This window comes from Odontomachus brunneus, unplaced genomic scaffold, assembly GCF_010583005.1.
Source record: "Odontomachus brunneus isolate Ranch 3 - 2012 unplaced genomic scaffold, Obru_v1 Obru_scaffold_082, whole genome shotgun sequence".
NCBI classification, from domain to species: Eukaryota; Metazoa; Arthropoda; class Insecta; order Hymenoptera; family Formicidae; genus Odontomachus; species Odontomachus brunneus.
In genome coordinates, this window is record NW_022639532.1 from 524367 (window position 1) to 551962 (window position 27596).

At 40.4% G+C, this 27596-nt stretch overlaps 2 protein-coding genes across 4 annotated transcripts in view; both read right to left on the minus strand.

Moving 5' to 3' along the window:
• LOC116847645 (fatty acyl-CoA reductase wat) overlaps nt 1-2213 on the minus strand; it is a 35084-nt gene extending 32871 nt beyond the window's left edge. The window contains exon 1 of the mRNA XM_032822849.1: nt 2130-2213. Coding sequence (XP_032678740.1) covers nt 2130-2180 — 51 coding nt within the window. The 5' untranslated portion in view covers nt 2181-2213. The remainder of the gene's footprint in view (nt 1-2129) is intronic.
• A 6069-nt stretch (nt 2214-8282) lies between these two features.
• Nucleotides 8283-25858, minus strand: LOC116847675 (phospholipase D3-like). 3 transcript variants are annotated; one of them, XM_032822922.1, is made up of 12 exons: nt 25699-25858; nt 18743-19036; nt 17091-17336; nt 15540-15661; nt 14201-14546; nt 13734-13868; nt 12617-12808; nt 12409-12537; nt 12171-12310; nt 11223-11388; nt 10996-11137; nt 8283-10303 (listed from the first exon to the last, which is right to left on the minus strand). In XM_032822922.1, exons 2-12 carry the CDS (start codon nt 18866-18868, stop codon nt 10104-10106), a joined length of 1944 nt encoding a protein of 647 aa, XP_032678813.1. In that variant the 5' UTR covers nt 18869-19036; nt 25699-25858; the 3' UTR covers nt 8283-10103. The 3 variants fall into 3 exon arrangements, with proteins under 3 accessions (XP_032678813.1, XP_032678814.1, XP_032678815.1); XM_032822923.1 differs by lacking the exon at nt 25699-25858 and adding an exon at nt 22181-23120; XM_032822924.1 differs by lacking the exon at nt 17091-17336.
• Nucleotides 25859-27596: the final 1738 nt, after the last annotated feature.

Genomic DNA, 27596 nt, shown 5'->3' on the forward strand with positions numbered 1-27596 from the left:
TCGAAGCGCACTTGATCAGTAAAATCAACTATTTCTTTAAAACTATTGTTATATATGATATAGAACTCTAGAACTATTGTAAAACAAACCGGAACTTTAAAGAAATAGTTAATTTTAGTGATTAGGTTCGCTGCGTGAAGTTAGCGCACCTTTTTTTGAAAGTCTATTTTTTTGTATTTAATGACCCGAACTATTTAAAATTGAGCTCATAGAGCTCTAGAACTTATAAATAAGCAATTGACAATTAAAAGAATTTATAGATTTAGGTAAATATGTTATTAGCACGAAAAATATTTTAAATTTTTTATTTTTTCTCTCAATTAGGCAGAATTAGGCACGTGTCTTTGCCTAATACTGATACATTTACTTAGTGTTTCTGCAAATTTCTGACACGAGTCTCTCGCAGCAGCGACGCTATTCCATCAAACAGTAGTAATCAGTAACGAGAATATTGCAACCTGATTTCCGATGAGCATCGAATCGTATTTGGTATTCAAGAGGAAAACTAATCTTCTACTACTAAATATTATTAAATAACGACTTCTGCGGTTGCGTCGCGAAACCCAGTGAAAAACAAATGTTGCAATCTTTGTGACATTGACTGTGTAATGAAAATCGCACTGGGCTGTTTATCGAGCCGGCCCCGAACGATCAATATGTGATTACGATTGAATTCGGGACGAAGTTTCGTTTGTGGTCGTATATGAGCCGTGTGCGAATATTTACACGAGTAACAAAAGAGACGGAGAGGCTCCTATGTTGCGACCTATAATTCACGACAGGATTCCACGTGTCAAAAGTCCATTCATAATCAACGAGACATCATAAAACATCCGAAGGATCAAAATAGTACCTACGATTCTATGTAAAAATTTACACGTTTTCTTCCAAGAACTTAGTCCGAACTTTCTTTTTGTCAATAAAAGAATAAGGATCGAAGTCAAGCATTTTTTTTCCGAGGTTACGCGACGAAGTCGCCAATTCAACATCCTATTTCGCACTCACGAGTCAAACGCGATGCTTTGGAACAACAAAAAAATAATCAGGCGACCGAGACAGAGGATCGACGGTGTCCGCGGACAATCGAGGAAGACCAATGTCTCTATCCACGAAAAAAGGAGAAGTCGCGCGAACTACCGTTTCGCAAATAAAATTTCTGACCGAATAATCGCGGTTACTCGGACAAGGTTAACCCGTCTATAGAGACGAGAGCGGGAAAGAGGGGATCAGAGTCCCGTTCGCGAATAAGTGTCTTGAACCGATGCTGTCAGCCGCAAGTGACCGAACAGCGGTCCCAAATTGCGGGGACTACGCGTGGCCTGGTATCGTTTCCTCGGCGGGATACGCCGGTGTTGCTAGCGCGACGTCGGAGATAACGAAGATTTGCTTGTTTAAACAATAGAGATATAAGTTTAGATTGGAGGTAACGAAGATTTGCTTGTTTAAACAATAGAGATATAAGTTTAGATTGCTTGTAATAACAAAGTCGAATAGAAAGGGGAAAAACGCGTTGATGGGAGTTGAGTAAGATCCTGTCCGCTGCCCAAGGAATATTATTAGACGCGAAAGTCAGGTTTAATTTGTGAGATTCATATGAAATTCCAAGGCCGGTAGTAACAGTTATTACTTTTGTTCAGTTTGTCCTAATCAACTCGTAACCGTAATTATCGTACATCCTGTACCTATAGTTGTGATTTAACTGAAAAAAATCTCATTTAAACCTGAGTGTCTCACGTGAGACGAGTTTCACAAGCAATAACTATTAATATGAGCCTGAATACTTAAGACAAGTCTTAATAAACGTCTATTAATATGGCTGGTATTCAAAGTTCCGAATTATTTAACATGTCTAATATATTTAATATATTTGAGATTTTCAAGAACTTGCAGATTCGTTTTCATAGTCCATTATTCGACTGTTTGGGTCAATGTTTCTTGCACGAAGTAAAATAACAGATGCAAGTTGACGAGTAACTTTACCTTTAATTATTCATGAAGCTATAACGTCGTTTGTCAAATGACGAAGGACTATAAATCAAAATTTCGATTATTTTTTTATTCGCAGTAAGTTTGTTAAATGTTTGTTAAATCCATTAGAAGCTTCCTTTATAATAAATAATTTAACACACCTTAAAAATATATGATAGGCCGCTGCACTCGCCTGGGTGTCCTAAGCTCATCCTGACTGCTTCGTCGTAGCACTGACACTGACTCTAAATAAACTATACTACTTATATACTATAACAGGCTCTCCTGAAGTTGGTTAGATGGCGTGCAAGAGTGTGTGGTGCTTCATTAAGGGGATGCTGAAGTCGTCGACGAATTCGAACAATGTCGATAACACAGAGACGATCGACATAACTAACTAACACAACACTAACACAATCACGCTATCCTATTGATTGTACATATTACTTACGTAATCTTACATACAAATTTTACGTACAAATCTTACGTAAATGTATGTTACTTTGTTTTACCATATTCACACACACAGCGGAAAATCTAACTGCGCATGTGTAGAAATCTTTCCGCAAACTTTTCCGATATTCTTAAGCTTCTGCATTCAGATGCGAAGCTACAGCAATGTTCTTCAAAATTTTTCTGTTTGGAGCATCCACACTTTCGGTATGTACGTCGCAGAACTTTTGAATTGGGCAAATATTACGCTAATAGTTTGAGATTTTACATTTAAAATATTTTTCCCATTTTTGTTACGTATTGAGCAATATTCCTATTTATTTTTGCGCGTACTTTCATTGCAAAAGCAGTTGTAATTTGGTGTAACCAATATGATACAAACTTTGCAGAAAAATGTCAGTATTCTGTCGATAAAGTTTTCAGCATCCTCTCAACGTGGTGCATAAATGTTGGTCAATTGTGATGGTTAAGGGAGGAACCTGATTTATAGGGCTCAAAAAATCGAATTTTCAAAAGTTGTCTTAATCGATAGTGGTATTACCCTTAAAGTTTTAAGCCGAAATTCAAAATACTTTTCGAGTTACAGCTTGATGAAGATCATGCGTCGGGCAGATATACAGCGCGCTCCGCTTTCCTAGTCTTTCGTAGAGGATTATCATCAGTTCAGAAGAATGTTTCGTATTGAGTAAATGAGTCATTGTTTATATTTATATGTTAAGATTTATGTTTGAACGTATTAGAGTAGTCGAAACAGTTGTCAAATAACAGTGAAATTTAGAAACAGCGCTTTGTGTCGTTATAAACGGTCAATCGAAAATAGTCGAAATTACTTCTTTATTGCCGCATGTGTCTTCAATGAAGGATATAGCAGTATATTAAAGATGATGAATATGTTAGATATTAGAATTGGGTTGCAAGCTCAAAATTTTGCCCACTCATACGACGAACTGCGACTTGTGAGGCAGCGGCGTCGCAGTTTAAGCAGCTCAAAAGAAGCTCGAACAGCGCGTAGAATGGAATTAACGGTCCAGAACGTGTTCTATAAAGGAGCTGAAGGATTATTATATGGATCTGGTATCTCAGATTAGCCTGTGACTGCTATAAATGGTACTTTTGTGTTCCTCAAACTTTTCGCTAAACGCGATTTTCTCAAAATAGTATTTCCTGAGTTTGTGTACACGATAGAGACAAATAAACCGATTGAATTGTTTCTAAGCTTGTTCTGTAGCTGATTAGTTCTTCTTCTAGATGAACTTAAATGTTTTTGAAAACGTTACATTAGACTAATTTTTTTGCAACACATAGTTGAAACTTTTTGATAAAAATCGTAACTTTTCTTTCAAAGTCGTTGAAAGTTAACAATTTTTGCTTTTCTTGTAAAGTTTTTGGTTCAATTAGAAGGTAATTACATACAATTAACAAAAATAATTGTTTCTTTTGTCTCAGATAAAAATTACAATCGTTACAGTGGAACAACTGCAGTAGTTTGGCACTATTTATTTGGCTCCATTTTTTAAACAAATAATCAATATTTTTTTATGAAAAAATTATTTTAAAGAGATAAAATATATAATAAAACATTCCTAAAATTTGAAAGTGATTGGTTTTATTCTAGCTGAGAAAAAAATTTCTAAAAATCGTACATTTTTCGACCTCCTAAACCAGATTCCTCCCTTAATTGACGATTGATATGAGCCAATCGCCCGCTCATTCGTTTGTTTCGTTTATTTCCACGTATACGCCTCGCATGCAAGCTCGAGCTGTGCACACAGGTTATCCGTGAATTGTTGTTGCAGTTATTTCAGGCAGTTTTGAAGCGATATGCAATATAAGTCCATCTTATGCTCGTTTGTCTCATCGCGTTCGACAAGATTCGTGATTCTTCATTGTCGTGATGAGATAATTGAAATTGCGATGACACATGTTGGAATGATTTTAGTTTATTGAAATAAGTATAGAAAGGGGACCTAGATATAGGGGAAATTATGTAAGAATGAATATATAGATAATGTGTAAGTGAAGGTGAAACAAGGCGTTAGGTAGGAAAGCAGAATTCAGGACGGAAAAAGTGTATACCCAGACAGCATACTGTCCAAAATCGGGTCATAAGACGGGTCTTTAAGATATCTTTAAGACAAGCTTATAAGCTATTGTCTTAAAGATGTCTTAAAGACGTCCTAAAGATATCTTACGACTCGATTTTGGACATTTGTGTCTGGGTAGGTATTAGAAGGTTATGGCATCATAAGGAACGGATAGTAGTTGAGGTAGCGTAGCTAATACCATTACTACGTCTATAAAAATGTTTCGTCTGCTTTTTGAAATATTTGATCAAACTTTTTGAAATGTCCAGTCAGAGCTTTCTTCGAAACATTTACAATAACCGGACTCTCTTTCTGTCTCTCTCGTCGGCTGGCATCGCGTTGATTCATATGCGTTCTTCGGATAGAATCGCGCCTACGTAGGTAAGTGGCACGAAATATAATATTCTGAGTATCATCACGAAGCAGCCGGGAGACTAAAGTCTCCCGCGCTTTTAAAATTTATGGTCTTCCTCTGATACAAATGTTCATTAAATCAATTGATATGTCCTGCGAGCCGGCTGTCAAAACGTGAATGTGCTCAATCTATTTGCAACTCGTTATAGTCACGCATTAATTAAGAAACATTTGATTGCGACTTGAATAATGCAAACTGCGACGAACACGTATGAGATAAACGAGAAAAAAGTACATTCTTCCGCATTTTACTTCTTTCTTTATGAAACGTGCCGAGCAAAAGGAAGAATGCGAGGAAAACACTTGACAAGCGATAATGCTTGATATCTCATCATTCAACTCGATTTGTCTTAATGTTAATTTAACTGAACGTCCTACCTGCTAGTGAAGCTTCACTGCAGGATTCGCGAGGCAAACAAGCAAATTTGGCAAACCAGAGCCGAAACCAGAAGGATTGGGCAATGAACAACATGTCGTGTATTTCCGTCTTCGTCGGAATCTAGCTAGCCTCCCGCGGAATTTATTTCTGCAATTTACCTCACAGCAAACTTATTAGCAGCGTCTTGTGGCCATTTTTTAGGCGCTTCTGACTTCATCGCGAGAAAAATGCGTTCGAATGGTAAGTAATCACTTTTTTGCTAATTATCGTGCTTAATTGGCGATTAATATGAGCCAAGCGCTTGTTCATTTGTTCGTTTCAGTTCCTGTCATTTCGTTTATTTCCACGTATACGCCTCGCATGCAACATTCGCAGCTCGAGCTGTGCACACGGATTATCCGTAAATTGTTTTTGCAGTAATTTCAGGTAGTTTTGAAGCGTTATGTGATATAAATCCATCTTATGCTCGTTTGTCTTATCACGTTCGATAAGATTCGTCCTTCATTGTCGTGACGGGATAATTGAAAATGCGATGACACATGTCGGAAACTTTCTGGATTTATTTCGAAAATTGAGATACAATGTCGAATGTCGATCAGTGCAGTGTCGAATGCTTTGATCAGGGTTGGGCACTGATCGATTCTCTTCGATTAAAATGATCGGCAGGTCGATCATTAATCAATTGTCATATATAAAATATTTCCGAAACAAAGTCATGAAGGGCGTGGCGACCAGCCAGAAACCAGGCCGATACCCTGATCGGATTGATTGGAATTTGATCGGAAATATCCGTTTGTTAATTTTTCCTATCGGATAATTCCTCTCAGTGTGCCCAACGCTGATTGTCGATATGCTAAATCGAGATATGACTGGGGTGCGCGCGGACCGAGCCTTTTCTTTCGAAACCAGAACTCGCGTAACGGCGACAGACCGCGCGCACGCAAGTAGAGATGTGCGAATCAAAGATTTTTTATGAATCGAATCCCGGATTTTAATTTTGAATTCGAATCGATGAAATTTCACCCGAATCGAATCGAATCGTTGAAAGAATTTTTAATTAACATAATCATTGAATTCAACATGAAAATAGTGACTTCAGTATGAGAGAGATAACATTGATCATATGATATCAATTCATTTTAGAGTAAGAAATATATATTTCAGTTCCAGTCTTAAAAGCTGCGCAACGACACATATCGATGCGACAGTCGTCGGTAAGAGTTTATCTAGAAGTCATTATCTTCTTTTAATATTTTTGAAAAAAATCTTAATGTATAGTAAACTTTTCAAATCATGCTAATTCCCGTAAAGCTGGATGTCTTTAATAGTACTTAGTTAATGCTAATGCGCGATCCGTATTCGAATGTTTTCGATTCGAAATTTTCGAATTATTCGGATTCGAATTCGATTAGTTCGCACATCTCTACACGCAAATTCTTCGGCGGACGTAACAGTGCGCGAGGACTAATTATGCGTACGCCATGCTTATCGACTCGTCCACGAAGTGAATCGTGACGAGCAATTCGGGCAGGAAAACGAGATCCCATGATCGCTCGCATAGTGCATGAATTTCGTGTTGGACCTCATCATGCTTGCAAGTCCTCTCTTTCGAGGAATATATTGGTGACATACAATTCTTAACGATGAGAGATTAGGAAAGCAGTCGGGACATTCGACTCGAGTCAATCGACGAGAGTTTAGAGCGCCGACGAGTTAATCCGGCAAGGACGCACGCTTCGAATAGACTTCGACAAGTCGTTCGTTTTATTGCCAACGCGTCGCGCGTCAAAAAAAACCAACTGTTCGTTTGCGTCTTCTTTTACCTTAGGCGTTTTTTCGTTTCGTGACCACGGTAGCATTTGGTTGATTAGTTTGGTCCACTTAACGCTCGCAACGCCTCGAGCAATGAAGATAGAATGACGCTCGCGGCGTTGCGAGGGTTAAGTGGACCAAACTAACCAATCAAACGCTACCGTGATCACGAAACAAAAAAACGCCTCTTTATTCTCATCTTTTTCTTCTGTTTTGTCGTTGCGTCACGATGTTGGAGCCTCCGCACAGGAATATCCGTAACATGTCACGATAACCGAGGAACAAACTTACGTGTGAACGCACAAAAAAGTTCGTAACGGAAGAAAGGACTTTCATAGCGGATTTCCTTGTGCGCTTCCAAGTCGAAATTTTGATCCTACTTTTAGCTTTACTGTTCCATTCAACATCTATCTTGATATTTTGAAACCTACGTTAACATCTTTTTATTCTATTTAGCCTACCCGAGTCGAAATTTCGATTCTACTTTCAGCCTCATTATTCCATTCAATACCTATTTTGATGAAAGTGAAAAGGGAAATTTCGGACATTATCAGAGTCAAAATAGAAGTAAATTGTATCGCTAGAATTGAACTTACTTTGCTAACTTAGCTTCTACTGCGTTGTAGAATTTAAGGTTTAACATAGAGCCAAAATTTCGACTCGGGTTGACATAAGTTTTTTCTTAACACATTGGCGTCGGGCCGCGCTTGACGTAGGAAGATTTCGCGTCTTTTCTTTCAATCGCGTTACGTTACATTAGGAAAAACTACTATAACTTTTTAGATAATTAATATTTTTCAAAGAAATTTTGAAGAAAGTAGCAAATTACTTTTTTACATCATAATTTACACTTTTTAACATGCAATTTTCAGAGGTTCTCAACACGCTTCGCGTGTTCTGGCGTGCACAAACTCCTAGCACTGTTGCAGAGGCCAAGAAAATACTAAGAGATTTTACTCCTGATTTGTCGAGGCACGATTGTTTTATCAAATGTAATGGGATGTATCTTATCGCTCTAACGTATATACACACAATTCCAGTGTCGATAATCACGAAATAGAACAAAAAGTTGAAAACTTATATAATTATTATAACTTATATAATTGTTATAACTTATATAATTTTAATTCGTGAAACATCTGTGATGACATTTATGAAGAGAAAGTGAATCATTTATAGTGCTTTATAAATTTATTATTTATGCTTTATAAATTTCTAAGACAGATATATAAAAATCCCAGTGACATTTTTTTGCGTCATCCGGACCCAAGAACTCAAACGTTTTTTTGCGTCAAAACCGGACCAAGATGACGCATCTAGAAGTCATCTGACGTCAATGCATTAAGTTAACGTGTTATGGACATTCCTGGGCGAAGGCTCTTAGCTAGGCGGGCGCGTTTCGTCTCTCCACTGTTTGCCAATAAAATTGGTCGATAGTCAGGTCCCATTTGGAGAAAGAGGGAGAGAGAGAGAGAGATACAGATATAGCAAATAACAGGCACAACGCAAGTAGCGGCTCGGACGAGTCTCACCCGGGCAGATCGTTGACTTACACATGGAAGAACGCGGAGGAACGATACGCACATTTATATTACATCTGGGTGTGTAGAGCAATATAGTAGCTATCGTGAATATCGTGAACCGTGTGCCGTGCCCTTCGCGAAAACGTTTCTTGTAAGGCACATGTTACTTTTTATCTCACGCGTTAAACGATACGCCGGTTAAGCACGCGAGAGGTATACACTGTTGTACACGCAGCGACATGTGTAATGACGATAACGGGAATGGCAATGACGCCAGCGAGACGAGATCTGTAATTGCACATAAGGGAAGAACTGATATCGCTAATCCGATCTGCTTCTTACGGTTATTTTTCTTCGATACGATTTCCCGAAGCTTTAAAGAGAGATCAAGGATTACGGAGACCTTCAGAAAGCGGATCGTGGAAAGGAGACGCTTGAGAGAAGGAGAGAGAGAGAAAGAGAGAGAGAGAGAGAGAGAGCGACAGACAGAAAGAAAGAGAGACACTTAATTGCTAGTAAACGTACAAAAAGACTGCACCAAGCTTGACCGTCCACTCGGCGTTGCTGCGGAGTGAATTTATTTAATTTCGAACTCGAGTCACGATCGAAATAACGTAATAAATCTTTAAAAAAATATTTATATATAAAAGATGTAGACATTAATTTCAAATATCACTGGCTGCTAACTTATCCGTTAAGTACTTGCGCAACTTAGTTCCTTAATCCCTTGACTGTGTGTCGAACATGAGATTTCCGTGGCACCGGCGTGTGAAAAAGTTTCTGCTTACATTTCCGCTACGATTTTAGTATTAAGGTTTTCAAGATCACTGAATCCGAATATGATATTAGAATTTCAAAATGGTGGACAAAAATATAAAAATCCAATTATTTTTCCAATTTCTGATCCGCCATTTTGAATTTTGAGACTCAGGTATCATATTTGTATTCAGCGAAAATTTTAATACAATCATTTTTATAAAAACCGAACTCTTGATTCGCCATATTGGAGCTACCATTTTGAATTTTGAGGTTCTCATGTTATATTCGGATTCAGAGAGCTCAGGAATTGTAAGATTCAAGATACCAAGCTTCGTACAAATCGCAAAAGGATAAATCGGTGTGCTTTAAGATGTATATATATGATACATACACACTCAAGGGGTTAAAGAGGCGTTATCCTTAAAAAAAAACGCTTTGCGCGTTGCGTCGTGGCGCATAAGAAGCGTCCTGCGTGTAGACGGCAGCAACATATAATTGTAAATTGAGAAATGATCCATGGTGTCCCCTCGAGGGGCTCAGAAAATATCTATCAAAATGACTCTCGGGCATGCAGGAAATGCGGTGGAGGAACACGCGGAGGAATCTCGCGCGCGGAGAGTCGAGAGAGGCGAGAGAAGCCCGCGATCTCTTGTGTGTCCGACGCGACGCGGAATTCTTCGCTGATTGCGCCGCGAATCGATCTCGCGCTAATTACGCGTGTATGTAAGGCTCGTGCGACGAATGATGATACGTGCTCCTCGACAAGCTCCACGCGTTCTCGAAACGCGTCTCGCTTATATTCAGCGGGAAAGAGTAATCAGAATACCAATCGCGATGGAAGATATCCTCCAGCTGTTGCCTGATATTGTTCTTAGTCTGTTGTCCGACGTTCTCGAACACGGTGCCGATGCCTGGAACAAGTAGTGAGTCTTTCAAAATTGAATCCACCGCATCTTCATCGGACAGATGACAATACGGCGTATCCGATGGATGTGTTTGATGGTATATTTTTAAGAATGCTTGTGATGAGTGGATTCAATCGAAATAATTCAATAAGTAATTCAATAAATACACTGAGGGAAAAATCACCTTAAAATCAACAAATATTTCTTTGATGGGTGCCATTAACATATTTACTTAAATATAAATTCTCTTTATTTAAATCAAATATTGCTTACCTGATTTAAGTAAACAATATTTGGTTTAAATAAAGAGAATTTAGATTTAAATAAATATGTTAACGGCACTCATCAAAGAAATATTAAGAAATATTTGAAATATTAAAAAATATTAAAAAATATTAAGAAATATTTGATTGAAAAATTGTTGATTTTAAAATAATTTTTCCCTCAGTATATGTATCGAAAATTAAAAATCTGAATATCTTAGCAAAATAGATCATACTAACAGTTTATTCCTGAACTATTAAAAATACAGTAAAAATAAAAAGAATCTATATGAAAAAAATTATAACATTCTCTTCGTATACAGGAAACATACAATGAAATTAAAAAGAATTTATATAAAAAAAAGGCACAATATATATTTTATACGTGCATTAGCGCCTTCCATTTTCGCGCGAAGCAACATCAAGATAACTCACCGGCCGTGTTGATGAAGTAATCGCCCGACCAATTGCTCGTACCAATGTAAGCTGCCACGTCGGTCACCATATACTTATTATGGTTCACCCTCGAGAACGGTATTCTGTCGAAGCGCGGATTCGTGGGCACGATGAACCGCTTCTGCAAGAAGATCTCGTGTCGGCGAATTCGTCAGCGAGATGCGCGTCCCACGTCCTTCACGAGGACGGATGACACGGATACTCACCACCTCGATTTTAACGTTCGCGTAGCTGGACGTCAAGTCCTGCAGCGACTTCAGGAAATACGTTTCGGACGGTCTCGAGTGCTTCCACCAGGAGATCAAGAGGCGCACCTCTATCTTACGCTCGATCGCCGCCGCCCTTAGGGCGTTGTCTATTATAGGCCAGTATCTACAAACGCACGTGCAGCCGCTTTTAATGCTTTTAACGCTTTTTCAATTACCGAAACGTGCAGAGGCAATGCCGAAGAGTATTCGCGACGCTGACGAAAATAGATACGGAGATACTTTGCGGCGCGATCGATTCTCCAGGCTTACATCAATTTCATGCGTGTACAATTTCTCTGAAAAAATTTCCCCTACATTTTCCGGGAGATTAAAGCTTTCCTCGACTAAAATGAATAAAATCACAAATAATTTCATCAATCGATGAAATGAATTATTAATGAATCTTTGATATGATTGATCATAACACTGATTAATAAATAACCTTATTAATCGACTAAATTATTCGTGATTATACATATCACGATTGGTCAATTTTGATTATTGATTTGCTGATCATTTCAGTCAAAGAAAATTTTAATCGACTAAAAGGATATCACTTGTAAGCTTTACTGACGAATTGCATTTGTAAGGCATGCTGAAGTCGAAATATTTATCGACAGAATGCTGAATTTTTCTGCGAAGTTTACGTCGTATATTGGCTGCACAGAATTACAAATACTTTTGCACAATAAAAATACGTGCGGAAATAAATTGGAGCACTGCTCAATGTATGACAAAAACGATAAAAAATTTCAAAATTGACATTTCGAGTGTAAAGTAGCCTGTCAACAAACACGTGATTACGTAATTGCGTTAATGACAATCGTCTCCATATTAAAATGGAGTTTATTGTCGACTCCAGCATCGCCTCGATGCCCGATTGCGCTTTGCGGTAGTCGTACTCACTTTACTTGCGCAGTATAGATGGTCAGCGGGAAGTAATCCATCACGGAGATATAAATGAACTTCTCCGCCTTGGCGATGCAGTGCAAGATCGCGTCTAGATCGTAACTCCTGCCTCTCGGCGAGAACGGCGGGGGTGAGCTCTGCAATCACGTATCGGTATTGTGTTTCTCACGTAGGGTTTTTCTCGTGCGAGTTAACGATCGACACGCTCCGTTATCGCGTCTACACTGATACTAACCGCGATGAATAGTCTGTACTTATTATCCATGTACGTAAAATTCATGGGATTATCTATGTTTATCTTTGTGCTGAGGGAATCCGGCCACGTGGAAGGCACTATACCGTCGTATCCTAACTTCCAGTACACCTGCGAAGTAAAACAAGGAGGAGTTCGACGTTGAACGCCACTTATCGTTGTTTTTGCGAATTTCCGCGTGGAGGCTTACGTCGAATATTTTGGCGTAATCTTTCGCTAAACACGAACAATTCAGAGCCATCAAACCGAGCTCCTTCACTTGCGAGAGTGATCGCCAGTCCATATTTGCCGAACCCACATATACGTGGGTGCGATCGATGAGCCACAGCTTGGTATGAAGTACACCGCCGCCCAGCAAGGCAGCAAAGTTCAAACTTCTCACCTGGATTTGGATGAAAGCACGCATATATTTCTCTCTGTACTTGGTATCTCATATTTATCAGTAGTTTCACAGCTTTCACATTAAAAAAAGAAAAATAATCTCATTCTTAGCGGATATCCTCTTTTTTTTATACGAAATATCTGACAAGTCATGATACACCCGTTGTGTAATAACTCAGAATTTTACATGACTATCTACGAATTTTGTATTCCATTTTGATGAGTTCCATCTGCCCACAACAGATGTGTCAATAATTGTCAGATATCCTACGTATGGCCTCTCTAAGATAGATTCTTCTGGAAGCAAAAGAAAACATTTCAATACCGAAAAAGACTCTGCTTGCAAATCTGGTTGGATTCTTGTGATTCCATATCTCAAGCGAAAACTCTTATCGAAAGAGTATTCTTCGGTAAGAAGAATACTCGAACATTCTTTCGAGTATTGAAGAGAACTATCACAATCAGAAATCTACAAAATATTATCCTAACTTGTTTTCCTTTGAATCAAGAGGAATATGTTTGCTTGAAGCAGGATGTCATCTTGTTAGAAAAAATTTCTATTAAAAACAAGACTGGTATTACAGATAAAAGACGGCATTCCTTCAGAATATTCCGCTTAGAGTATTTTCCTCTTGGTTTCCGAGGAATCCTCTTTGAGGCTACATACAAGAGAATTCCTTTAAAAGCAGAATTCTAATTTTTCGAATACATCAGATAACATAGTATATTTTCTAATCGATCACTCGTCAAAATTCTACCTCTCGTTTGTCTGTAGGGAAATAAATCATCCCTAATTTCGCGATAAGATCTCACCGTCGATCGGGCTGTGCCCGAAACATAAAGAGTCTATCGCGAGGATCGTGCGACAAGAGCCGGGAACGCGTCCATATTATGTTGATATCAGCATGATATCGCGAGTACATTACCTGCGCGTTAGCCTTCTTAGCCAAAATTACTGTGTCGGTGCTCGGCGACAGGCGGGAGGGCATGTTCTGCACTATTTTGAGCTTAATATACCTGTCCCTTCCAGCCTCTAGGAGCGATTGGAACACTTGCTCACCCTGCGGCGTATTGATTTTTGTTAACCGAATATACACATCACACATGTATATACGGATCAGCAGGAGGCCGTCCGCGTTCCACGAGGCTGTCGCGATTCCGCTCCTCTCCGCGACAACATCCTCGCGGCCACGTCGACGGCGGCTCTGTGTTGGATTTCTGTAACTCGTTATTGAACGTTAACGACAGTTTCGTTATCGTTGCGTATCTTTTGTATATTATAAAAAAGTTGCGATAACGAAACTGTCGTTGACTCCAATAACGAGTTAACAGAATCCCAACACCGGAAGCAAAAGGGAAGACACTCATCTCATCTGTCTCCTGCGCTACTTGCCTCCTTGGCGCTGTCATCGGGGAACACGTCTTCCCTTTTCATCGTCCAATAGAGCGATGCGATCTCGATCGTGTCTTGCGCCATCCCGATCAGATCCATCCAGGAGTCGTGAGTGGCCTCGTGCCAGGGCGCGTTATCGCTGTAATTCATGCCCAACGGTATCGTCTCCACCAAGGACACCGTGCAACGGTCCATGCACGTGGACTCCGCGTCGAACGCGCTCGCGTTCAGCGCATACTTGTCCGCCGCGTGGTCCAGCAGCGGCAGCAGCACCACCAGGACGATCAAGATCAGTATGATCGTGATTGGTATGCAGCTGGGCCTGCACCAGCCCTGCGCGCCCCATCTGGTACACAGGAATAATGCAACGCTTATCACGCGATCGTCGCGATAACACTGTCCTAACATTGTCCTAACATTGCGACGCGGCGTCCTTCGAAGTGGACAAGCGTTCACCTCGAGCGACACGCTCGCCATTTTCATCCCGTGCGAAATCGCCATCGGATACCGCCGTATGCGAGCGAAACTCGCGTGCACGAGATAATGACTTATTCTGCGGCTGTTTCGCGCTCCTGGTCGAGTTAGAATATAATTTAGCGACCATTTATGCCATTTGGGGGAAGAAATTTTTGATGGCATATTTTTAAAAACGTTTGATGAATGGATTTAATAATAAGTAAAACAAAAGTATAAACAAAAGTGTAGCAAAACCATATTTTAAAATCTATATCTTAATACTATAGCGCTATTTTTTATATAAAGTTATCAATTTTTATGTGTTTTACACACACATTTAATGAATAATAACTCTGTATCACTGTCACTGTCGTTAGTTGTTAAAGAAGTTAGTTGTTAATGAAGTGTCAAGAGAAGAACTAAAAGAAGATTTATCTTTACATATTTTTTAAATTAAATTATAATTTAGTAGTGATTTTCTATGTGTTTTTCCAGTAATCACACATTAATATGTTTAGGTTAGGAGATTATCTCTACCATATTCACTCAGAAATTTTTTTTGGGTGGAGAAATTCTTCCACTACAAAATGAAGAATGATTATCAGAGAAATGATTATCGGAAGTGACTTTCGCGCACGATTAAGCGAAAGTTCATGTACTTAAAAAATGATAAATAATATGATCAAAATTCCCAATATTAATATCTTTACTTATTTCTTAGAAAAAAAAAATCATAAAAACCTCCTATTTCTTTGGCTGTCTAATAAACCAGAACTCCCTCTCAAAAAGGGTCGAGAACTCGAACGTCTATTCATCCTAACCGGATCGTGGCATGCGAGATACTTCGTTCACTGCTACTAACGTCTAAATCGAAGTTACATACTTTGCGTTCGTGAGGGGGTCGTCCACATCGGTCCTCAACATAAATCCCGACTGGTCCCATAACTCCAAGTCGTCGTCGCCGCTCGGGGAGTTCACGTCCAACCGTGCGTTTTCGGACACGGTCTGCAAACAGCGTGTGTCACGCGCCACGGTTGTATATTTGCGAAAACCCGGTAAGAGGTACATAATATGTGATATCAGGGACAGAGTCACCGACGATGAGGGATAACAGTCTACGAGGACGAGCGCGAGAGAGGCTTCGCGAGGTATATAGTTCGTGCTTTATCGCGCACTGAACGAGACGACAGTAATCGTAAGCTGCTGACGCTGGTGAAACTGGATATCAGATAGATCCGTGTCATTGATTCGTATTACAATAACTTCAGCCTCGAAAGCGCGATTAACGATGCGTTTTTTAACTCAGCATAAATCCATCGCATTTTCATCGGATAAATGACAATACGACGTTTCCAATTTATGTTTGATGGCATATTTTTAAAAACGTTTGATGAATGGATTTAATAATAAGTAAAACAAAAGTATAAACAAAAGTGTAGCAAAATCATATTTTAAAATCTATATCTTAATACTATAGCGCTATTTTTTATATAAAGTTATCAATTTTTATGTGTTTTACACACACATTTAATGAATAATAACTCTGTATCACTGTCACTGTCGTTAGTTGTTAAAGAAGTTAGTTGTTAATGAAGTGTCAAGAGAAGAACTAAAAGAAGATTTATCTTTACATATTTTTTAAATTAAATTATAATTTAGTAGTGATTTTCTATGTGTTTTTCCAGTAATCACACATTAATATGTTTAGGTTAGGAGATTATCTCTACCATATTCACTCAGAAATTTTATCAATCCATCGTTAAAGTGAGTCGATGGATCTGATAGATATGTGATGACTTCAACACTGCAAGAACGCATTGGTGTAATTCATTGATGAATAAAAGAATTCATGCGATAGATCAATCGATGAATTAAAAAAAACTCTTCTTATCATGACAAAGACGTGCAAAATGTGAATTTTATCTTATTGGCATGATAAACAGTTCTTGAACGTAGACTTTGTTTCGCTTTGTTTCGGACACGTGACGGGGAAATCGATGAACTCGTGACTCATTAGAGAAGTCAACAAGGTCGGCGCACATACATCGATATTCTTATCAAATGGGATAAAATGATGTGACACCCAAAACGGTGAGATAATTTTTTATCACCAAACGAGAATCCGTGCTTCTCTCTCTTTTCCTCTTTTCCTCTCTCTCCTCTCGTGGTTCGCGCCAAAGGAGACGGTGTAGAGTTGTAATGATCGCGCAGCATGATGAGATTGATTTCTTTATCAGAGGAATAATATACGATAGTGAATACGTTAATGAAAATTGGACCAGGTCTATGAGCGAGAGGTTCGCTTTGCAAACAAAATCCACGTGAAACTTGCGGATGTGAATGACGGCGCAGCTTTGCCTCTCGCGCTGCGTGAACTTAACGCGAACTTTGCGCGACAGCAAAGCGCGAGGAGGAGGCGGAGTAACGGACGTACCGACAATTTGTGCTTGAGTCGTGGCGTTCTGTTCTTGCGGTGTGGCAGCAACACCACCACATCCTGGTCCTTCTCCCGTGGCTCCGCGTATTTCGGGTACGCCTTGGCAGTGGTGGCCCCCTTCGTCGTCGTCGACGACGAAGTGGCCGTAACGGTGGAGCCGCCACCGGCAGTGGAATACTTCGAATACGCGATGTTGTTGACATTGTTGCTGCCGCCGTAGGAAACGTTGTGCGTGTTGTTCACCTCGACAGAAAAAAAGCCACGCGATGTTTCTTTCGTCGATCAGCGGGATTGAGAGCACGCGGAGTAGATTATCTCGGATAGAGACCGGAAAGAGATGTTATTTTAATGTCGAGCCATGACGCAACGCTTTTTCTCGCGACTCTGAGAGATCGAGAGCACAAGAAGCCTTTCTCTAGCCAATTATGAAGGAGGCGCAAGGGTAACACACGCACAAGATCGTATTTTGCGGCTGACTTGCTGAACAGGTTTCAGTTTCCGCGCGCGCCTTAGGAATTAATTTCCAAACCTGGCGAGATTTTTTGCCAGTATGTGCAAAGATGAGCGTCGACGAGATACGAAGGGAGAGCAAGAGAGACGGCTGTGGCGTATCACCGCTGAGAAAAGTGAAAAGGATTTCGCCGCCTGAGAAAACGAGCGTACACAAGAAAACAGACGTTCGTGAGAGTCGATTAAAATTACGGTACACGCGCCACTGTGCCCGTTAATCAACTCGTTAATCCAAATGCTGCTGTTATACGTTTCGCGAATTACGTGAGTCGAACGCAAAGGCATAAAACGCGCGGGTCGCGTGGCTACAGAGCGGTTCAAATTATACTTGGCCCCTTTGTTCGACAAATTATCGCAGGTGATCTCGTACTGTTTGCGGATTTTCACTTTATCGCGATGCTATCTTATATAGCTAAGGCTCTTCCGTATCTCCAGGAAAAAGATGCGTCCAAAAATATTGATTTTCAACAATGTTATGTGGTAGCTGAAAGTTGCCCGGATCTGATAGACTCAGACTGTACTGTATGTTTTTTTCTTACTGTAGAGAAATAATTACTATAAATTATATGGCAAAAAAATCAGTTTTTTTCACTAAATTCTACTATAATTAGTTATTGAACTTGTAATGTATGTCACTACCACCATCAGAACAATTAAGGAATATGATTGCGGCCATAAATAACTCTAGTTGGATCAATCATCTTTTTCTCTCAGTGTAGAGTCCACTCCGATGAAAAGTGGCGGTATTTTCATGGTCGCTTCGAGTGAAATAAATTAATTGCGTATCTTATTATTATATTAATAAAGTTTTTATACCGTACTTTTAAAAAGTAATTTTATCTTTCTATTATTATATTAATTACGTATTATAAGAAAGTAACGAATCGTTACTTTCTTAATAACGCTAACAAGCTACTTTGTAAAATTGGTAAAAAGTAAGGAGTTACAAGAAGGAACGCGTTAGTTCCTTCTTAAGTAACGTTCCCAACTCTGCTGATTCCATTTTAAGGAATTTAGGAAGAGAAGAGAAATGAAAAGAAAGAATCATCTTATCATTATTTTATCAGCTGTATTGTCTCGCTGTGACTATAGTCGAGCGCGGCATTGACGGCCGCGTGGCGACGCGCAGATCGACTCACCTGCACCAGGATATGGCAGGCCTGCGACGCGATTTGGAATAGGCCGTCCTGCAGGTTACGGCCGGTGTGCTCGGAGCCGCCGCCACTGTCGCCGCCACCGCCCGTTTTCCGTCCAAAAAACGACATTTCGATCGCATCTGACACACCCGCGCTTTAATGCATCGAGGTCGTCGCGAATCGTCGTCGCTGGTGCTCGTCGATCGTGCTTGCGCGCTGCGTGCGCGGGCCGACGTCGTCGACGTCGTCGTTTCCGTTGTCCGACTTCAGCACCATACTCGACGTTCGCATCGATATCTGTCGACGGGCACAAATGTCATCTGTCTTATGACCGCGCGGCACGTGTGCGCGACGTTGAGTCCGCCGCGTTTAAAGTTTAACGTGAATGCGCCCGTCCACCAGAGAGAGAGAGAGAGAGAGAGAGAGGGAGAGGCGGAGATAAACGCTCACTGCGAAAGTTCCGCGATATTACAATAATAACGTATGACGACGTTCTAATTTTATCGTTCTCCAGTCTGCGACGTTGAAACCGATTTAGAACGGTAAAGGAAAACTTGCGGGCGCGAAGGGTGGGTGCTGCGCGCCCCTATCATTCAGGAGTATTCCAGTCAACGGAGGAATACTCGATCTCCTCTCTACTCGTGCGTTTTGCTTCTTAAAATATTGCAGCAAAAATTACGTTAAAATTACATTTCCTTTTACTTTTTTTCTTTGGCAAGCTGGATTATTACTGAAATTGCAGTACATATTTTATTATTATTATAAAAATAGTAAATTTGACAATCTACCGAATATACGATATAAAAAATACTCGAATAATTTCTCTCTCTTCATATGGCCCAAGATTGCAAAAATGTATTATAATTTTTACCACAATATTTTCCCCGTACAGAACTACTGGCGATTAATAATTCCTTTCTGTCAGAGTTATCAAAATGACAAGCTTTCGGAAAGGCAAGATAAGGCAAGGGAGAAGTACATTTCCTTTCTCAGTTTTACTCAACGTCAATTTAAGACATAAAACATACCGTTATAAATGAGTAATATTTACTACAAACCCGTTATTTTGACTGCTTTGATCCTGAGTCAATATTTTAATCCTACTTGCGACCTCGACGTTCTATTTAACATCTCTGCTTTGATACGCTGAAGCTTATATTAATCTCTGATTCAAGTATGAATCTTTGATTCAAGTTACCAGCTTTGCCAAGAAGTCCTCTTTAGAACCTACAAGTGGGATTCTGTGTGTTTCCTGCCGTTTAGAGACACTAAGCAGAACTGAACTCAACTCGGGATAGTTTCGATATTAAAGCACTCGTCTGAATGTCTCGCGTGCATCTTCTCCCGTCATTTGCCGAATCCACTGACGTTTTGCAAAACTGACCGAGCTGAAAGATCGAAAGAAGAAGAGATGCTCTTCGTAACGAGGAAGTGCCCGAGGAATTCTCTCGCTGAGGGACTTCCCTGATCCCGCTCTGACGGATTAACGAGCCACCCCGTGTGACGCATCGCGAGCGGGAAAACCGTCGCGTGCCGTCAGTATGCTGATTTCCATTCCGACCTCGGGGCGTCACAGGTAGAGGAGACCAGGAGTACCTAGGCGTCTCGTAACCGCGACACTTTCGTCCGCAGCACGTCGTTTGACTTAATTCGCCTTAACCCCGTTTCCATCTCCGTCTCGCGGCTTGAGCAATCGAATTCGCGCTCTCACGTCGTATATCGCGCATACGGACGAGATCGATAAGGAGAGGATGATCGCGCCTCTTAGGCGGACACACGCTCGCGTTATCCTCCCGTGCAATAAAAACTGGCTCGTGTTAACCGACCGCTGGATTCGCCAATTCGCGGATCTATTTGAAACGCGCGTTTCGCGGGGTGACGCGCCCGCGCACTTCTGTTCCCTCCCTTTCTCCCCCTCTCTCTCTCTCTCTCTCTCTCTCTCTCTCTCTTTCTCTGTTTATGTCTCTGCCTCTATTAAGAGAGTATTCTGGCTTGATGGGTCTCAAAAAGGTACTTTTTCCGGAATTTCTCTGTAGGGAAAGGATAACGACAAACTTTACATATTCTTTCAGCCTTATTTTAAAAATATATGTTTTCATTGTCCAAGAATGCTCAGTGACAAAAACGCTTTTATTTTGTTATATCCTGGTTAGAAGCTTGCAAAAAAACACGTATACGTGCGCGTGCGAACGGTGTAAGCAATTCTAGCTCCTCTAGATATCTGAAACGCAAAAACAAGTTTTCTTATTCAGGGGAAGTGTAGCTTTCTGAATTAGAACAAATACTATACATTTATTATTATTATTTTTTAAATAAAATACTAATATTTTGAGGAGAAACTAAAAATTTTAAGTAAAAAGATTGCCATTTTGTTCAAAATGTAATGTAGGTTTAGTTCTAGTTTGGACGGTAATCACACTTCTACTGAATAAGAAAATGTTTGGCTTTGACGTTTTAGACTTGTATTAATAGTCGTTGCTTAAAACTTGCCTCAAGTGAAGCATTCATATTTCAACTTAGAGTTAAATATGAGTTTTTCGGTGGAATCGCGATTGCAAGTGTAATATCATGTATATCATGTGTTTCAACAGGAAAACTCAAATCCAAGTATCTCACGTGGCTTTAGATACCTAAAGGATTTAGATAATAAAAACATATACCTAAAATAAGATTAAAAGAATATGCAAAATTTCGCATTATTCGCATTTCTCTAGAAGAAATCCCGAAATGTTTCCCTTTCCCGCGACTTTTTTCAGACCAGAATATCCTCTCAATTCTCCCTGTGTTTCTCCCCGTTCATGAGGATCAATTCGATCGGCCCGTCGCCGACGGAACGACTGATGACGACGTTCGCGTTGGGCTGTGCGAGTGACAAACACTTTGCCCAGCCGAGAAAGGACGATCGAAATGTCTCGCATGCCACGCGAGGCACCTGCGCAGAGAGCGTCCTCGTGGCCTCGATAACACCCCCGATTGATAAAAGGACGCGATTAGCCTTCCCGTCCGCAAGCTATCGCCAAGATCATCGGTGGAGATGTCCGTGTGTTTTTTTCCCCATTCTTTCTCTCTTTTTCCACTGATGATTTTTTTTCGATGTGAACGCACCGTGGCATTTAAGAATGCAAATTCATCGATCCCTTTCGCGGCGTACAATAAAACTGGCGACGAAGCTTCCAACGTGCTTCCACGATAACACGCATTTATTTTCCCTTCACTTTGGGCGTATAAATAAAGTCGCACGCAGGAAATGACGCGAGATACGACGTATATACATTACGAGCCGCAGCAACAATGCGACGTACCTATACATGCTTCGCGTGTGCTCGACATATTGAATCGTGTTGCATTTTATCGCGGCTTGAACGAGCGGACGGAGCGAACGTCCTGCCGAGATCCGACTCACTTCCGGATTCGAATTGCAAAGTGAGCATACTCACGTACTCGCGAGTTGCGCTTCACCCGTGAGTAACCGCGTCCTAAAGTTCGACTTGCAGCGGACACCCGAGGGGGGAGAATGCACGGCTCGCGAGGAGCGTCACGCCGATGCACACTATCCAGTTGTCATCTGGCCGGGGAACTCGTCACGAGATAGGGTTAACCGACTTCGCACACGCCGTGCAACTGGTGCGTCGCCGATGATCACGAGGCGACGCGGGAGTCTCGACAACAAGCCGACACCAGTCCAGTGATACCGCGGTATCACATGTAGGCGCGATGATCAAGCAGTTATGCACAATGTATACAAGAGTTCGCTCGTGGTGTCCCGCCAAGGGACACGGGTCGCCTCGCGACTTTTCGTCCGCGGGGCTGTCGACGACGACCGGGAGGCGCGAACCACCGAGACGAGACGAGACGAGGGCAGATCACGTGTCGCTCCGCCAGGTGAAGAAGAGTACGCGGGTTCCCGGACGAGAACACTTTTCCGTCGACCCGTCCACGACTGTTCGACCTGACGCGGTGGGTCGCGAGAGAAACGCGTCCCGCCGTGTCCGCTCGCTGGTTGCGCGCGCGCCGGGCATCCCCCGGGTCGACGCGAATCCAGCGAGAGTGAAATATCCCGTCGATACACGCCCTCGTTATCGATCACGTCGGGATATCCCGGCCGACAGGCCCCTCGCACGTGGTTCTCGCGCGTCTTGCGAGTCCTCCGCCGCAGGACGAGAAATTGTGGCGGCGGGGTCGAGTGAAATTTCGAGAAAGGTCACGTCCCGACATTTCAGCCGATTCCGATGCTTCTTTTACGAGAGCTAATGAAAAGGACGATTCTCATTTCAGACATGAAGAAGTTAAGATGCATTTTTTTTCAATCAAATAGGTAACTCATTTTTTTCGTATCTCGCTTAATTTAACATCAGACATAGATATTTATACTGAAACTAAATATTCAAACTCCGAATGCAAACTATTGAATTAAATAAGACATAAAGAATTAATATAATGTTATCAATGTTTTATTAATGATAAAAGTTCCCGAAGTAACAAATTTTGTGCTTCCACATCTATTTTATTATTTGATTGAAAAAAGTTTCCAATTTTATGTCCGATTCAGAGAAAAGGAATTCACATTTTTGTCTTTTGCTTCCTTTTCTCCGAATCGGACATAAAGTTAGAAACTTCTTTCAATCAAATGATGAAACCGAATGATGAAACCGAATGTTTGCATTCGGAGTTTAAATATTTAGTTTCAGTATATAAATATCTGTGTCTGATGTTAAATTAAGCGAGATATGAGAAAAATAAGTTACCTATTTGATTGAAAAAAAATTTATCTTAACTTCTTCATGTCTGAAATGAGAAAGAAGAATGGAAGTAACAGACAAAAATCGACAAATTTGTTTTAAATTTTATCAACTTTTGTTAAAAAGAAAAAAAGATTGAAATCGGTTTAAATTTTAAAGTTATAGTCTTTTTTTTGAGACATGAAATTTCATTTCACTTCACTGTGCGTCAAGGGTTGCGTGTCGGTTTCATGGACGGGGGTGGATAAGCGAATTCCAGGACGCGCGAGGTCCTCGAGGACCGTTCGGGGTTGCTGTGGAAGCACCCGAGTTTATTATTATCGATTCTCAGATTATTCAGAGGCGATTCCCGCGAAAGTGAAACTTTGTGCGCGGGCGAGTTTTCTCTTGCGTATATTACGAATTATTTCCACGAAAAGAAGCCTTGTTCGCCGTGCTCGCCTACAGTATATAGACATGCACATCCTATACATGGATGTATACTCGACCTTTGTATCCGGGATTATCGATCATCGAGAACAGGATGACTTTTCACCGAGCGGCCTTTAATTATCCTTCGTTCGATTTGCGGTCGTGCGTTCTGAAAACGGAGCACACGCCGTTTGCCTCGTCATTCTGAGCTATTCTCGTTATTTCATACTCAAAATGGCGAAATAAGTCGTCCAGTTTCACCGCGAAACCCGCTCAATGTTCACTGAATTTCTTCAAACGGGTTATGTATTAAAACAAGAATTAAACGATTCATTCAGAATTGGATGTTTACGCGTCAAGTATGATACTCCACGTCTACGTGTAGACAACGTAAATTATGCATGAGATGTCATCTATGTAGGCAATGAATAATCTATGAATGTCGTTTAAAGAACATGTGGTATGCATCAAAATTAATTAGGACTATGTTTTTATATATTTATATATTAATTAGGACTATGTTTTATATATTTTTATTTATCCTTTAGAATCGTGATGTAAATTTACGAAGAATTTATGAATCTATGAAGAATTTATGAATTTATGAACATTGTTAAACAAGTTAGAGTCCACAGAATTCTCTGGTTACGTTCTCACCTACAGAGAGATAAATCTATTAATCTGCCACATAATGAAATGAAAATTTTATGCGACTTTTTAACTCTTTTGAGAACATTACAATTATAAATAATACCAAAAACAGATGACTATCTTATTAATCTAATTTTTTGTGTATTTTAATATTATTTATAATATTCTACACTGAAAGAAAAAGAATCTAAAAAATAATAAATATTAATTGATGAGAGTAGAGTAATAATATATTCACTTAAGTCTAAATTTTTCAAATTTAAATGGAATAAATAATTGCTTTCTCGTGAAAGGCTGAGCTTCTCTTAAAATTTAAAACAAATATATATATTTTCTTACTTGCAAAATATTTTATATTAATATAAATGAATATATTATTAGTATTCTCATCGCGCAAATAAATATTTATGATTTCTTAGATATTTCTTCTTTCAATGTACATTATTTACATTGTCTACACTACTCTAAAAAATAACTTCGCACACATCACGCGGAGAATACGCGAACAATCTGTAAACGTAATTTTAGACTTTACGACGCAATTCTAAGGCCTGTTCTTTTTCGAAGAACTTTACGAACTAGTGCGCAGAGGTGCAATAAATTAGAGTGCAACAAGTATATTTAGTTTCACTTTGACTTACTACCCAGTGCACCAGTACGGTTCAGGGAGTTCTTCGAAGAAAAACAGATCCCTGAATTCACGTTTTCCTAGGTCTCTCAACGGCGTGCGATAATTACGCGATAAGAATAGCCGTTCGATAATCATGCATGACTGTTCGACATAATTACACCATTTACAAAATGAAACTTTTCTCCAGATAAACTTAAATGCATGCTTTACGATTTTTCACATCGGTCTTGAAGCAAGTGTAAGATATTTGCATTCCAATCACAAAGACGAAGCGTACATCAAGCTCGCCCATTCGCGCATTCCGTCTTTTGTTCGAATTAAATTCGAGAAGGAAACCCGACTATCGAGCTTTCTTTCCCGTCGAACCGGTGCAGCCTCGAGTTGCTCTCCGAGATTTTTCCCCTCGCTTCCTCGCGTACGCAAAGACGCAGCACGTGTCGCGCTTTCACGGCGCACACGCACCGCCGACTTCCGAAAGCGCGTGGCGTCGACCTTGCCGCACGCAAATCACCCACGCTCATACGTACCCGCTCTCGTTCGCCGGGGCGCTCATTTTGTCGGCGTGACGCGCGCCGCGGTTGTTTTATTCTCACAGATAAAACTCGCAAAACGCACAAGTGGACACGCGTTTTTTTTATCGAACACACGCCGTCGCGGTGTTCGATTTGGCTCGAGCACACTATCGATGTGAATCATGACGTGGCGTCCCCTCTCGCGACATAAATAATTGTGCGCTACACGCCGAGATGGCAGCACCGTGCAACAGATCAGCGCGCCACTCGCTGCCGACGATCGTCTTTACGTACAGTCGGTGTGTTGGTGCGACCAGCCAAAGCCTATTCTTGAAATAGTTGCGTATATGTAAGTTTTATTGCTCAGGTTTAATCATGCTATAAAATAGCTAAGCAATGAAAATTACATATGCGCAAAAATTTCAAGAATAGGAGCCCAGAAACCTGAGAACCGCCAGCTTGATTTTAATGATTAGAGCTAGGTGCATTTTCGAGACACCATCTAATAAAGTGCGCCTTTACTACGTTCGTTCGGCGCATTTTCGCGGTGGTAACGATAAAATACGCCTGGTTCGTGCTTCCGTACGGTGATAGTAAGTTAGAAAAGAACAGACGTCCAATCGCTCTGTTCTTGTCTCACCACTGATGAGCGGACCGCGCGACGTAGGCACGAAGCGGCGAAATTGTCGCAAGATCATCTTTCATCAGTCTTGTCTTTCTCGCGCCGCGTTCTGCGTAATTTTGTAAGAAAAAAGGATTTGGAAACTGGACAATATGAAACAATAAATATACAAGTTTAAACATGCCTCTCATTTTTTTTGCTTATTTCTCGGCAACCACAAAAGATATCGATGTGATTCAAAGAAAACAATGTTCTCCACAATTTATCCTGTTGGACTTCAGAGTTTACGATAATACTAATAATACTAATACTAAAATATACTATTAATAACGGTTCGTTAAGCCGTGGAAGCGTGCGTACTTTTCAACGTCGCTGACAGCCATTTTACTATCGATTGTATTTTTCGGGCATTTCTTCGCAACCAATAAAGATATCAAGGTGACACAAAGAGCATTATTTGCTTATTGGAATTGCTAATTTGCAATAATACGGAATAATATCGGAGACCAAACAACTCGGCTTAATAGTTTAGCAGAGACTCCTAACACATCGGTACGAATTTCGGCTTCATTTAGCGGAAAAATTTGATGAGATATGGTGAGATATAATGGGGAGAGTCCTGATTGACCACGGAACGATTGGACGCTACCAACCGGTGCAAACAATTATCTAGTGAATTACCAGATGGAAGCAATTATTATAATCTGGATTCAATCGTACCGTGGTCAATCGAGTCACACACGATATAATGGATTTAACGTTAAGAACGCGACTTTGGGATATTGGCAAATTATTTTCAACATTCTGAATGTGCTACTGAGGGAGTAGAGTGACACTAGCACACATTATCAAAATTTGTTTATTCAAAATTGAAGTTTGGGAAACGCGAAAATACTTTAAAAGACTGTGAAAAATTACTCTAGAATGTGCTCTACATGTTATATTTATTGTTTTATATTGTCTAGTTTCCAAATCTTTTTTCCTTGCAAAATTACGCAGTACGCAGCGCGAGAAAGACAAGATTGATGAGAGATGATCTAGTTTTGCGATAATAGCCTGTATTCTGAGTTCTCTTTTAATGATAAATGAGCCTCTAAAAGTGGCTTATGAGCTTTCTGATTCGCTATGAGTCACTTTTAGAAGCTCATTTATCGTTAAAAGAAAACTTGGAATATTGACTAATATCGCCGCTAGCTCACTTCGTGCCTACGTCGCTCATCAGTGGTGAGACAAGAATAGAACGATTGGCGTCTGTCCTTTTCTAACTTACTATCATCGTACGGAAGTACAA